Source organism: Colletotrichum godetiae (genome assembly GCF_030913485.1).
Source record: "Colletotrichum godetiae strain CBS 193.32 chromosome Unknown BDP55scaffold_62, whole genome shotgun sequence".
NCBI classification, from domain to species: domain Eukaryota; kingdom Fungi; phylum Ascomycota; class Sordariomycetes; order Glomerellales; family Glomerellaceae; genus Colletotrichum; species Colletotrichum godetiae.
In genome coordinates this window covers 176,208-190,729 of record NW_026851310.1, presented here as the reverse complement: position 1 = coordinate 190,729, position 14,522 = coordinate 176,208, and the positions used below count along the sequence as shown (strand labels likewise).

General features: G+C 52.7%; 3 protein-coding genes across 3 annotated transcripts; 1 reads left to right on the top strand and 2 right to left on the bottom strand.

Moving 5' to 3' along the window:
• Positions 1–7,367: 7,367 nt before the first annotated feature.
• Positions 7,368–7,778, top strand: BDP55DRAFT_362685 (uncharacterized protein). The gene has a single exon (XM_060567051.1). The coding sequence runs from the start codon at positions 7,474–7,476 to the stop codon at positions 7,687–7,689; it is 216 nt and encodes a 71-aa protein (XP_060424089.1). The 5' UTR covers positions 7,368–7,473; the 3' UTR covers positions 7,690–7,778.
• A 4,191-nt stretch (positions 7,779–11,969) lies between these two features.
• BDP55DRAFT_719983 (uncharacterized protein) lies at positions 11,970–12,601 on the bottom strand (the record flags this gene model as incomplete). Its single annotated transcript, XM_060578453.1, has 2 exons — positions 11,970–12,327; positions 12,381–12,601. Coding segments are annotated over 2 exons (281 nt in total), but the record flags the coding sequence as incomplete, so codon positions are not given.
• Positions 12,602–13,705: 1,104 nt separating this feature from the next.
• On the bottom strand, positions 13,706–14,090 carry BDP55DRAFT_680126 (uncharacterized protein). The gene has a single exon (XM_060576093.1). It carries the CDS (start codon positions 13,992–13,994, stop codon positions 13,737–13,739), a length of 258 nt encoding a protein of 85 aa, XP_060424087.1. The 5' UTR covers positions 13,995–14,090; the 3' UTR covers positions 13,706–13,736.
• Positions 14,091–14,522: the final 432 nt, after the last annotated feature.

The following is a 14,522-nucleotide window of genomic DNA, read 5'->3' as shown; positions in this document are numbered from 1 at the left end:
CTCCTCCCCTCTCGATCCACGGGACTGGACGACTAGCTTTGGGTGTCGAGACGGGTGAAGGATGCCGTTTGATTAGAAAGGATTATCGGTACATGCCAGCTTAGCCAACTGTGGCTGGGGTAAAGAAGGGGGAAATCCACTTGGAGAGGGTGTGAATCCAGCAAACAGTGAAGACGCAGATGGCCAGAGTGGAGGCCGGATTTACTCAAATTCGGCTTCGATCATCTCCTGTGTTGTCTCACATCAACATGGCCCATGGGCACGGCATACGGCCAAAGAAGAGAGGGAGAATAGGCTCAAGCAACCTGCTTCCTCTCGTCAAGCGGGAGGCAAGGCGTCTCCGATATTGATTTATTTTACAGCTGGCAGGAATCGTGTCTGATATTATCGGAAAGGGAAGGAAGGGAGTTGAACGGGCATCTTGCAAAAGTACCATAGTTCCGAGCCACGTTGCCTTCACACACACACCATAGCATCACCATGACACGTAGCCTGCCCGTCGAGGGTTTAAGGGAGTTTTAGGAGGTAAAAGGAATCTCACATTTTCATTGCAAATGATCTACGGGTCCATCTCCCGCGCCTTGCATGCTGAGTGGTTGCCTCGTCTTGTCTTGCCAAGAGGTCTGAAGATGAAGCAAGCTTATGTCGTTCCTGAGCACGCCCGTACGTACGGTGATGCAGAGGTAAGCCGATGACGGGGAGCCCTCCTTCACCCTTTACCCCCCTCCCCCACTCTCACGTTCTTACGCCTCTCTCTATCTGTATCTGCATGTACTGTCTCTCATGGGCCATGTTGCAGTCAGCCCAGCCTGTTGTAAGTGGCGCCGTTGACGTGCATGAGATGGTTTGAGACAACGGGAATGTACAGATGGGTCTAGAGTCTAGACAGATGAGTCTAGAATTGCAAATCCTCTCTGCCTCTCTAGCTCATGTCTGTACGGAGTAGGTAGGTAGGTGAGTAAGTACTATCCCTTCTCTACTCTCCCCCGCCTGCTCGTCCAACCCAACCGCCGACACCTCATACACACCTCCTTTCCCGCCCCTTTTTTGGAGCCTGTACGCTTGCGTTGCGCCCTACCTATTTGACTTTCACCAACCACCGGCCACACTTGTCTTTGACATGTCTGATATCGGGGACGTTTTTCAAGAGGCGCACGAGGCATAGGGCAGTAGGATGGGAGGTCCGCAAATGCAAATCCCATGCAACGTTCTCTCTCTCTCTCTCTGTGTTCCTCATGTACCATGCTTATTCGGGGCCAGCAGGCCCATTCTTGTCTCTCCCGCGATCCTCGATCCTGGATGGAACCTTTTGAAGGGTGTTTGCGCAAGAGGAGGAAAGGCAGAACGTTTTGTTTCGGTTGATTTGCATTTAAGCGTCCAAGACATTTTTTTGTAAACCCGTCTTTCTCTCTGCTCATTATTTCTTTTTCCTTTCTCACTGATATCCATCCGCAGACACTTTCTCTTGCTGTCTGCGAGCTCCTTTCCCTTTTCGGCCCCCAAAGTCCTTACTTACCTTTTCTCGGGATGCCTTGAGATGGGGGGCCCTCGACAAGCTAGGTATGACTCTGAGGTTTCGGGTTCCTCCATGGCGCGCCTGGGCACCAGAGACAGAGAGACACAGTCACGCAGTTACACAGAGCTTTTCACTTGGACGTCGAAGACAAGGCGTTCTTGGAAGGGTGGAGGCAAGGCTAGAGAGCCTTTGCCCGCTTCGCTCGCTATCCGACTACCGAACGAGCATCGCGCCATCGTTGAGTCAAAACATGTCCAGATTCCCTTTTGTTCAATAAACTCGATCAAGGAGAGAATGCAGAACAGCTCGAGAAGGGGGGAGAGGCCGAGTACGGCATCCCTTACTTTGACCATTCTCCTACCATGACGTGATCATCGTCCTACCTTACGGAGTACCTTTCACAGGTTTCTATTCATGACTTCGTGTTATTCATCTACGAAAGAGGCACTGCCACGGCAAAGAGACTGGGGAAAAGGCAACAAGGGGAACCAGGGTCTACGCGTTTCCTGCGCCTTGTTCCCTCGCCCACAACTCCCACCGCCGTTCATCGCCGACCTCTCATCTTACTTACACGGGCGGCCACGGCCCTTCAAATTAGATGCAAATCTGGAGAGAGACGGTTGACCTGCCGGCCGGCCGGCGGTGAGAGGACGATATAGTTCATCTCATTCATGCTCGTCACCCTCTGCCGGGAAGGCCAGCGGGGGGGACCAAGGGCGAAGGGTGCAACTCTTTTTGGGGGCCATTTTGGAAATCTCCAAATGGAAGGAAACACGAAGGAGGGGTGGGATGGGATGGGATGGGGACCTAGAGGTGGAACCGCGCCCCGGCATGTTGGCCTCTTCTTTCGTTCTTTGTTTCCTGGGATGCCTGATTAAGTCCACATTTGGGATCTCGTGAGGACCATTTCGTGAATCTAATATACTCCCCCTCGCCCGATCCGAACTTGCATTCAGCATTCAGCCCAGGGAACAAGAACCCTGAACAGGCACGACAGGCAAGGCACTCGTGACTTGTGTATCACCGCATTTTGATTCTCACCAGCTCGACAAGGATATCTAAATTGAATCACCAGGGTTTCGGCCCCTCGGAACTCCAGATTAGCCTTGTGCCTGTGTGTGTGTGGATGTGGATGATGAGGGAGTGATTGGGGAAGGGGGGCGTGTGCGTGTGGGCGTGAGGAAAAAGCTCAATTAGATGGGATGGGGGCCACAATACGGAGTAGGAAATGCGAAAGAAATAAAGAGGGTTTATCATAGATGAAGAAAAATGTTCATCGTCATCAGCTTTAACAAGAACGACTCGCAAAATGGCCTCATTTTCCTTTGGTGAGAAGGGTCAACAATACCTGTCACCCCGCCATGGTTTCACGTCTTGTCCGAAAGAGAGAAGCTTCGGAGAATTCATGTAGTAGAAGGGAATGGAAGAATGAGACTGTTCCCACTGATGGGGATAATATCACACGCAACGCGAAAAGGGAAGAGATACGGACACGCAGAGAGAGAAAAAAGAGATTACGCCAGAATCCATCACTGACCAACTTGGGCCCAAAAAAAAACAGACTTACTCGTAATCCGAATTGCGGCAACGAAGCCGCCGCAAGGTAAAAGATGAATGCTCAGAGTGGAGCTTCGCTCTTCTTTCCCTTTCCCTATCTCCCCTTCCTCTCTCAGGTGTTGGAAACCCGAAATGGGATGCACATTTTGCAAGAACCAAGGGAGAAAATCTGCCTCGCCGTTGTGTGGCTGGGCTGGAGATTCGATGATGAAACTTTTGTTTTTTTTTCTCCCTCATTTCGGATTTTCCTCTTTGCTCTGCCTCTTGCCTGATTCGTCGTGCCCGCCCGTTTCCGTATGCTTTAGTTTCCAAACTTCCAGAAAGCAAATACAAATCCCCCATGAAACGCACATTCCAGGCAGAGGCATCATCCCACTCGGTGACGGAGACCTGAGATAGAGGGGGGAGCTCCATTCAATTTAGACAATGGCCAGTCAAATGAAAAGGCAACGTAGTCTAAACTCGCACTAGATTTCCATAGTCGAACAGGAAATGTGATCGGACTGGGAAAACAGGTTGAGCAGACAGTTTTCGTCCCATGTTCATCACAAACCCTACTGTTCCGAATCAAGCAATGTCCTTACACCCAAGATGGGCGAAAGAAACCAAGAGGCGGTAAAACAAAAGGTTCTTCTGGTCCACGTTATTAATGCAGCAGCTCAGATCACAGGATCATCCCATGTTTAGACCAGCAGAGTTCACACCCCCTCACGTCTCTGCGAGCTTATCAAAGCTCTTCTTCTTCTTATTCCCGCTGAGCCCATCGTCGTCCATACTTGATTGATAGCCAAGCAGGCATGATCTCTCCTCGATGGTGATTTCTTGATGGACATTTCCCATTCATCTCAACTTTCAGAGTTCAAACTCTGAATCTCCATTTTGAGATTAAAGACGAAGGAGGGGCGGGCAACAACAGTACCGAGGGGGGATGAATTACAAGACAGATGAGCTGCGGGGTTGGTGGGCAGAACATCAGCCTGCCACGCCGAATATTTCGAGACAACTTTTGTCAAAGTCGTCGGAGCGTTGGGAACACGACGCTCAACTTAGACATCCTGAGTCCCTGCTCCTAGCCTCCAAGACCACGAGCCCTGCCTCCAATGTGGATGCCCACGCCGAGGTGAGGAAATGCCGAAAGTATGAAGAGGGTTCGACTCATGAAGGGAGGGAAAGCCGGATGGAGCAAAATATCCAGCAATGGCGAAGAGACCGAACCCTAGGAAATACCCTTTGGTGGATGAGAGTTTTGCTTTTCCTTCTAGAGCTCCTTCTGGGCTTGCTTCCTTTCCTTCTGCTTAATGCCAAGCTCGCCCCGCGGTCCAGCGAGAACCGCTTTATTTCTCATCTCCCTGGTGGTGGGGAAAAGGGAAAGGCCAGGGCGAAAAGGGCGGGAAGGCTTTCTGGAGAGAGACACGCCTGATTACCGTTTCAAGACTCAAGGGCAGCACCGGTGACCGTACCCTGCTTGGGTTCTTCTCTGCTTACTGTAATTGTGATGATTTCCGCCTCTCCGCTTGCCCAGCGCGGCTTCAATCTCCCTCGGCTGTAGGGGGGGGGCACTGGCAGAATTAGAAGTGGTGTCTGCCTCGCCATTCTCCGCCCGTCCAGTCCTCGCGTCGCCGTTCACCCTTCCCCTCTTCCGCGATGCGTCCTGCTGACTCCGTCCCCGTGCCTGCGGCCCCCCACCCCTTTATCCGCGTAACATCATCGTCTGTTTTTCTCTTCACAGGTGGGGAATGGTAAGGAACCTCCCCCGGCGGACACGGCGTGCACGGCAGACGCGAGCCGGTGAGACGGGAGGCAAACATTGTTTCGCCTTTGGAGGTTAAACCTCCGATGCGGATGGGCTTCAACTCAAGCCTCAAGCCTCATCCTCTCAGGTACAACAGTGGGCATGGGTAGGGATTCGACTGCCCAAGAACATGGCGAGAAAACGCATTGCGGGATTAGGGGCACACCATGCCTCTAGGCACTCGGTGCCAGTCCCGGCTTCCTGGCCGGTTAGCGGTTGGCCTGTTGTTATTTCCCGCAGTGACTCGCCGGATGTAGTATCCGTGGATTTGGGGGGGGGGACTATGGAGGTTGGCATGTTGAAAAACGGGTTTGGCCACAGTGAGCTTTTGAGATGCAACCCCTCAAAGATCATTTCCATATCGGGACGCTAGCTGGAAAGGACAAAAGGCCTCGTCTCGCCGGGGAACGTCCGCATGGCCAAGTGGCATTGACTAGCCCTGCCGTTGTCTCGGTAGGGCGCTGATGCCCTGGACTTGTGTCTGGCCGAACTCAAACTCCTCACAATGGCCGCCCTCCCTGCACACTGCCCTTGGGACGTCCATCGCAAAACGGGATAGACTCGTGTGAATGACGTGCTGGGAACTCTAGACTCAGTCAGGATCTTGGCCTAATCTGACAAGCGAGCGCTGACATGCTTCAGCAAATGCCCTCGCATAGTCGGCCGATGTGTGCTGAGTTCTCCGTTGTAGATGAGATGAAACCTACGAGGCCTAAAAAAGAGAGAGAAACAAGGTGTTGCGCCTTGCAAATTGGATGCGACCATCTTGCCGTCCAGCCCGCATCTGCCAGGAACACTTGCACGTCCTCTCCTTGCTTGTGCATCCCCCACTTCACGACAGGATGAGGTTCTTGTATCCGTACGGAGTACTTCGTACTCTGTATCCGTACGTTTAGGTGAGCTCTGTCGAGTCTGGCCTGGACCTGTCTATGGACACTGGCCCAGCTCCCCTGGCACGCCTGGTAGGAGACGGTGGGAACAGGGAATTACCATGACGTGCGGGACAATCTCCTTTTCCGAGGATCCGAGGCGTGGCAGGGTAGTATCCCTCGCTACCCTCATTTATCTTCGACGCAAGCCTTATGAGCATCGTCGAAGAGCATTTCGGACGACGACCTTATGCTTCGAGTTTCTAGTCGTCTCGAAATGGAACGGTAGGGATACTCGAGAGGACAGGGTCCCAAATCGGCCAGAGCGTCACAGGCCATTTCCTAGCATCATCGTCGACTCAAGCAGAAAGAGATGAGACGAGATGAATGAGATGGCTTGGATGAGAGGGCAGGCGGATTGACTTTCCCCACCTAATAAACTTGTGACAAAAGCTAGCGAGCCCAGTGCCGCAATCAGTCGAGCTTCACCTCTATCATCGAAACTTCGATCCAATCAACAAAGTAGCAGAGAGCCGGCTGAGAGTATCCTTGTCCCCGTCCACATTGGCGTTCTGGAGAACGGAAGAGGGGTCGGAAGGGAAAACCTGGCGACGCTTTGCCCTCCAATCTCTCTGTAATCCACGAGCAGGTCAGCCATGGTTCTTCACACAGGAGATGACGAAGAAGTATTCCGTAGTTCCAGTGCCTCGATGACCCGGAATTCTCCATGAGTTAGCGTCGACTCGGGAACAGGTGGCCAGAGCCCTGCGAGGCAACGACAGTAGCACACGAAGCTCGAGTTCGCACAGAAGGGCAGTCACCAGTCTGCCAGAACTTGGTCTGCAGTCGCCTGCGAGACACCCAGGGCCATCTCATGAGAGAGAGAGAGACGATCGTGTCTCAGAAACACTGGAATAGCGTCCCGTGTCGTTGTTGGCTTGGGGCGACATCTATCAATCACGCACGTCTCCAGGCTAGTCCGCTGATGCGCCCCTTGACGGGCAAACGTGCTTGTGGAACCATGATTTTGGCACGAGAATGTTACAGGCCAGAGAAACTAGTCCCGCGCGCCGCTCGTAGCAGCAAAGCTTTTAGCTGCTTGCATAATTCAACCCAGCCTCTCTCTGATTAAGGATCGAATTTGGCGCAAAGCTCGCAGAACAAGTGGCTCGAGACTGCGGTCGAGAGTCGCGAGGGTCGTGAAGACAACGATGTTTTCGTGGGCCACAAATAGAGTCTTCGAATGAGAAGAATTAGAGCAAGACTCCCGTGTGATGATCATCACACAGATGTGTCTTCTTTTCTCATGTCTATCCGTAGGCTGCGCTGAAAAGGCCGCCTTTCCGAAATTTGAGCTTGGTTGAGCGTTACTCTTCCACTTCGCTAATCACGTTGTCCAAGGATCTTCATGCAGCCTCATCGCAGATCAGCTCGGTCAACAGATCATTTTAGGCATGTAGGACAGTTGCGCGAGCTCCAACGAGCCGAAGGAGCGGGACTTGGCGCGTAGCGATGGCAGTCGAGACTCGAACGGTGTGGGTGTCAGTATCGCGGTGTCGCTCGTGGGGCTGGCACGGCTGGTTGATGCTCTTTATTCGTCCCCGTCTCCTCCTCCCTAGCCCATCGATCGCGTTCCGCCGATAACCCGGCCCCTTCCCTCTCTCCCACGCAGATCTTTAGGGCAAGCTTCGTGGAGGATCAGCGTAGCAAGAGCACGAGCAGCATGCGCCGCGGAACGCATGCAAAGCACATGCGTGCCACATATGGCTGGCCCAACTTTGACGATCGTGCCTTTTTTCTGCCAAGTGTGCCGAGCTAGCTTGAACATTAGCTACCTTGAGCTGGCCATCATCCGAGCTGTTTCTTTACAGAAAATGCCTGTTCGGTACGACCACACCGAGGTCGAGGTACTGAAATCGCTAGAGGAGACGAGGCCGATGCCAGGCCAGTCTTGACGGCGGGAATTGAGCTGGGTCAGGCCCCTGCCTTGAACCTGACAAGCATTGCTAGACCCCGCAGGCTGCAGGACCTGTAGTGTATCCGTAGGCATACTCACAAATTTCTAGACAATGTCTTCGGCTAGGCAAAGCCAAGCAGATTGAGGGTTGCAGCTGAGGAATGCGCTATGCATGTCTAGTTGATGAGCATCGACACGGATTGCAAAGGAGCTTTCCTACGTTGCGAATCGTCACATGCCGAATTAGATGCTTGGTTCGTCAAGCGGAACATGCGCTTGCCGTAGCGGGCAGACAGTTTACCGTGCAATTCTCCTCGGAAGTCCGAGAATCCAAAATCGTTGAAGCCAAGTCTGTAGTTGTGTTCTTGGGTGGTGGTAACTGAGCAGGTCTCTTGGAAGCGGTGACCAACAGTTCTTCCGTTTCGATCAAAGGAGAAATCTAGAGTTCTTTCGTGCCCTTTCGCAAGCATGTGATGTCAGGCTGTCGATGCACAGCATGGCAGTTTTTGAATTCAGCACTCCATGGTAGTATACTAGTGCTTGGTAGTGCCTACTTCCACATCAGGAAGAGAACCTCCCAGACTCCAGAGTGCTAACTCCCTCGTCGGCACCTTAGATAGGTGAGGTGAAACCGCCACCAAATTGGACGGTGGAAGGCTGAGGACGTGTGGGTGTGCCCAGGACTGGCTTGGCGGGGTCTGACGGGTCCAGGGCTGACGGCATTGAGGAGATTGTGATTTGGGGATTCCTGCAGCGGGCGGATAAATTGAACGGTCAGGGATGTGGCGTTGTCCGGCCCTGAGGATGGAGGGCAACGACCATGCCTCGATGTTCCGTCGTGGAAGAGGTAGACGTGCAAGACCGCCGCCCAAGTCCCGGATAAGGTTGAGAAACCATCTTGCGGAAGCCACGATGCCGCTTCTGGCGGAATTGCAAATGCACCATCGAGAACTTGGCTTTGTCGTGGCCGGAATAGGCGAAAGGATGGACCTCCAAGTGATGGTGGCTAAAGTAGCGTCGGGCGCAGAGTGCACTCCTGTCCATATGTAGCGCAACTGAGCTGGTGATATAGTTGGAGCCGAATTGTTGGATCGAGCCACAAGCCCAAAGTTGAAGCCAAGTGCCCCAGAGCCGCATGATTAGTGTTGAGATCCGTGGCGTTGCCCGAAGCTTGTCATGCACGTCCTGAAGAGCTTCATTCTGGCCTGGCCTCGGACAAGAGAAAGAAGAAGTGTCGGTAGGCTATAGACTGTGGCAATGTGGCACTTGTCCGTCACGTCGAGTCAAGGTCGTTCGAGGCCATTTACAGCAATAGAGGGCGGTTGTGGGCGTTGACGGTGCCTCCGTCTGAGTGGCATAACTCAATAACTGCGTACGTCCGTAACAGACAGCGACCCTGGCAACAAAGATGTAGGTTTGATTATTAGTGGGTAGATGTTTTGCAGGATGCTTGGACAACTGGAAGAGGTTGGGTGAGGGTCGTAATTAGGTTGGTTAGGTGTAATGAGATAGAAGCTCGAGGAAGCGGAAAGGGTTCCAGGTCACGGCTGCCGAGGTGGTCTTGCCGAGTCTGAGTGCCTTGTGCAATTCTGGGAAACGTTCTTGGAGTTGCTACCATCAGCGGTAAGTGATATCTGTTTTGACTGCATCACTTACGGAATTGAGCGTCAATTTTGATTTTGTTCTCTTTTTCGAGCATCCTCCCTTTTTCCGCTCCTGCTTAGTGGTGGTGGTAGTGGTAGTGGTCAGAGCAAGAGCAGTGGTAGGTGGTGACTGTACTCCGTGACTGCGTATTCGTAGGCAGTGGTGGTCAACGTGGATAAAGAGGATGACCCCTGTTTCCTCGTCACCGTGTTTCAGATTTACAGCCACGACAAGGGTTCTCCTGCCTTGTAGCTCCGCACCTTATTAGCTGCCCAATGTCTTTCCTTGGGAGCTCATTCCGACTGGGTGGGTGAGCAGGGGTGGAGCTTCCAGGAAACGTCGTGGTTGTGAAGAAGGAGCGGGCACGCGGGATACATCCACGCATGGGCCCCTGCTGTTCTCACACCCATGCGGGGGTGCTTTGTACTCCGTAGGGTACGTATCGCTGCATGCTGCACGGTCATGCAGATTGAGCTCCATCGCAATCCAAAAGAAGCCTAGAGCCAATCGAGGGACGGGACCGCTCCTGCCACAAACTTCTCAGAGGGGAAAGTCCCGCCCTTGTTGATTGGTCAACATTCGATGGAAGGCGATCTGGGATCGTCCGGGCGCCATCGCATTTGCAAGTGCAAAGAGATTTGCTGGGTCCAAAGTCGAGAATCTGGATTCCGGATTTCGGTCTAGCCCAGTCCCCTAGCCCAGACTCCAAAGACACCAACCCAACACCAACACCAAAAGGATTACCACCACCACCACCACCGGAAAGACAAAAGTCAACATAACCACAACGTAACGGCCATTTTCAACAGAGCCAACTCTTTTCGTGTTTCTTGTCTGCCTTCAGCCCCTGTGCATAGCGACTCATCATTACCTGATCCTCGTGTCAAGTCCACCAAAACGGTGTAACGCTCATGGCGGGAACGTCCTCATTCATACACAGTGCAACGTGAAAGGCTATTTTTACGGCAATGGAAGCCAGCCACAGTCGAACGAGCTTTTCCGTACAACTGAGCATAGGCCATGATGTTGAAAGTCACAGAGTACCGCGTGCTCCTACATGTAGGAATGCTCCGAAAACTTGGCCGCCACCGCCTCCCTCCATGCTGCGTAACGAGATACCTACTTCAGAAAAAAAGTTCAGATCCTATTCTGGCAACTGCGCCGCCGTTGGCTGGAAGAAGCATCCAATCACAAGACGGAAACTCTTTCGCCTCTGAAGTCTGAACTTATGTAGTGAGTTGAGTTGAAGCAGCTTGCGCAATTAGCCTGGAATTCCGGGATGGGCCTGTCGGCGTCACCTCTTTGGCGGTGCTGATCGACAAATCCACATGTGGTTGTCAGGATGACAGCTAGCAACGACCTTTCAAGGTGTCTCTTGGTGAACAAATCACATCGCTCAAGCCCAGGATAGCTTCCGGAGACGGGTGTTCGCTCATGAGATCGACAGTTGACGCTGCTGCCTCCTCTCGCAAACATCATATCGAATTGTCCATCTCATTTTGATAGTGCGCAGAACGGAATCGAATGAAATGCAATAACTTCAATTCGACCACCTATCACCTCTTCTTCCACATCGAACTCCACGATAGGCTTCTACGAGACCGATGCCGCATCTTCTTGGCGCCGAGTTCACCTCGCTTGAGCGGCAGGACTGAAAGGACGGCTGCACGACGCTAAGCTCGCTTCAATCTCGCCATCACCGACTACAGTTCTGAGAACGGGGTGAGCTGAGCTATCAGCCTACTCTGGTAGTCAGAATGGCACTCCCACCGCACATATTCAACAAGGCGCAGACTGCGGCTCATCATCTCGCTGCCTAGCCGGACGTTCCCCAATCACGATGCGTTGGCCGTTGGGCAGTCTCGGTTGATAACTTTGGCTTCATCTGCGCACAGTTGCTATTGTGGACCGCGCTCAGAACGCTTGCAATCTCCTCTCGGTTCTCGATGCTTTCGACCACCATTCCCTTTCCGGCCAGTTTCCTGTCGGAGCCGAACCAGCGTCAAAACTACTTAGCCACGACTACCTATCCGTACGCACATACGTCTTCTGCCTCCTTTGGATGTAGACAATGCGATGGCGGACTTGCCCACCCCCGGCACCGTGCCCCCTTTCAAAGCCATGTAGCAAGACGCGCCTGGCTTCATTGAGGCAATGCTGCACAGAGGTGGAGGAGGAGACGCTTCCTTGCCTGCCGCAGACTACCGAGGATGAGATGAGCGCCGGCGGGCGGCAGACGAGACAAGAACTGCATCAAACAGCTGCGACCAGGCGCCGTTGAGCCAGGCAGGCTTCCTGCCACCACCAAGCTAGACCCTGGATGAAGGGGAGAATCTTCTCAAAGTTGGGGTCTCTCCATGACACCTTATCCGGCAGAGGAAGAGTCTGGCTCTCGAAATCGACCTCCATCGATAGGTTTCCGGAAGCGCCCACTGAAAGACATGGTTTGTCGATTTCTGCATCGGGTCTCGCCTTTGTCTTGACTGAATACTCGGTCATCAGCCACACCCCTGGAATCTGGAGTATTGTGCCGGCAAATTGCCTGATTGAGAGGACGTACTCAACACAAAGTGGCTTGCTTGCTGGACGCTATCTCTACATCAGCTCGACTTCTATGGCTGACCGCACCCTTACGCGTTACAATCGTCACACGGCTAGCCGAACTAGATGATCTACCATACATGGACATGACCGTATCTTCGAATGCCTACAAACAATGACATTGGCTCATCTCATAAGCTTACGGTACGGAACGCCTAGTATTCTGTTCAGCTGACAGGTTGGTTGAAAATCAACCTCAGACAAACATGTGGCCCAATGCTGATTTCACAAGCAATTGCTCATCATCCTATGGCTACCTTTCACTACACGGAATTTCTTTACTTGGGCCATTCTTTCTCATTCAAGATCTACAAGGCAATTTTTTACGGGTTTACCCCAATGCACTTGCACATTCGCGGCAAGATACCTCAAGGTAAGCACGGCAGGTAAACTGCTATGTAAGCTATGGCAGGAGAGAGATGGCGCACAGCCCTGGGTACGTACCGATGTAACGTGTCCAGGTATCTCCCGAGCATCCAGAATCCTTCGGACGCACACGCCGCCTGCCCCTTGAGCCCTTGAGACTCGAGTACTGCCAACTACGAACACCCATTCCCAGCTTCTTCGTTCCCTTGGTCTTGGTGGCCTCCCCTTACACCAACAACGACAGCCCGTTTTTTTATACCTCGTTAAAAAAAAAAAAAAAAAAAAAACACACACCCCCCCCTGATGGCACCTTCACACCCTCTTCTCCAGCTCTCCGCTGATTCCTGAACCATCAACAACTGTGGCTGGCCTCTTTTGAACCCCACCCCAACTTGTTGCGCTGCTGCAGAGCTCGAGTCTGTCTACTCAAGGCTACAGTACCAATACCTACCTCATTGTTTTCCTTGGGCCAAAATCTTTACTGCCACGGTCAAGGATGATGATTGTATGAGGCAGACGCGGAAAGGCAAGTGTTGGAGTAAGCGCTCCACGCCGAACTCAAGACCTGACTCTTGGGCTTGACATCCCATCCATCACTTAACTCGCTTCCAGTAGTCTAGGTACGTATACTTGGCCGAGCTTGTTGAATCCAACAATACTATCTAGTCCGATAACCAGTGGACGAGGTCTGTGAGCAGTTGCTAAGTGAAGACAAGAGAAGCTTAGGGAATCGTACATATCATCTGGAGAACCTCGAAACGCATTATAGTTCCTCCACGAGGCGGCTTTCATGTACGGACACGCACCAGTAAATTACCAGACGAGACAAGAGGGGCTAGGTAAAACATCAGCACGGCCAGGAGACGTATCCTTGTTCTTGCCTGCTTCAGCACGAGACTGCATCACGTCCCATTCGCGTCTGCAGCGAGAACGTCCAATCAGCCGTTCTGAACAGATAGCTTTGCGAGCGAATTCGCCTTCTCAGCCGTTCTGCGGCCATAACCCCGCCCAGCTCCATCTCGTCAGTGTACGTATCGAGCTTGGGAATCCAAAAGTCAGAAATCAGTTTGCAGAGTCAACCTGAGCCTTTGAGTACCTACGGGCCAAGGCAAAGGCGGTTGATATCAAGCTTTGAGAACATACACTATCCCCGATTTCCTTGTTATCAATCGTGCTGTCTCTATCTATTTTCCCATGCTTTTGCTGCTTCTCCTCTTTCTCTCAATCTGTCTCCAGGTGATGGTGTCGTCAACTAATCATCAGGATCGACCCTGCGCCTCTGGTCGAACTCTGCTGCTCACACACTTCTGCATTTGTCTACTGCCTCAAAGATGCGTACCAGGCTACCCCTGCTGGCTACGGATGTTGAACTGCATTCACATAGAACACGGCGGCACGCGCACGCGAACACAGTTTCCCGACGACGACACCCCCTCAATCACCTACCCACTTTGGGAAGCTAGGCGAAGCTACAATGCTTACCCACCGACGGCAGCTCCTGGCGGAGTCTCTATACATAATCAGGTCACAAAGCTGCATGCCAAGCTTGAGGGCGCGGAGAATTCTCGACGGACCAGGGGACAAAGATGACTGTGTGCGATGCAAGCAAGAAACACCTTGCGCAGATGGAGGAGGGAATAGTTGCAGCAACCTCATCGGCGTTGGCAACGTCAACGTCCAGCAAATGGACATGGATATCAGGGCCAAGGTCCGACATTCTCACGTCCCGACTTGTCCTGCACTACCCTCACTTCAGCCAGCTTGCCAGCCCCCCTTTGACGGTCATACGCAGCGCTGCTCACGCATTGTCTTGCGTGTTGTGCGTATCCTGTCAGTGAGGGTGGCTTGCGCCTTGCCACCGAATACTGGTCTCCTCCTGTTCTCGTCTCGCTTCTACGGAGTACTGATACCGCAGTCCAAGACCCCGCTCTTGCTCTTTAGCTCGTATTATAACCTAGTACAGATACTGTAGGTACACGGTTACGGGTCATGGATACACAAGCCATAGGTGTTGGGTCACGGTACAGTAGAGTTGTGGTGGTGGATGGGTTGATGCTTCTACTTCAAGCTGACTGTAGCACGAAAGCCGCACCGATACTGGCACAGGAAGCATGGATACAACAGCAGCATATTGACTGGGAAAAGGCAAAAGCCGATCCGAAGACGTCGCCGTCCTTGACAATGACAATAGCGACTCCCAGCCCAACCACCATGCAGCCT

Coding starts and splice junctions, on each gene's coding strand:
- BDP55DRAFT_362685 (XM_060567051.1), top strand. CDS start 7,474: ATGCAAAGCACATGCGTGCCACATATGGCTGGCCCAACTTTGACGATC.
- BDP55DRAFT_680126 (XM_060576093.1), bottom strand. CDS start 13,994: ATGTCCATTTGCTGGACGTTGACGTTGCCAACGCCGATGAGGTTGCTG.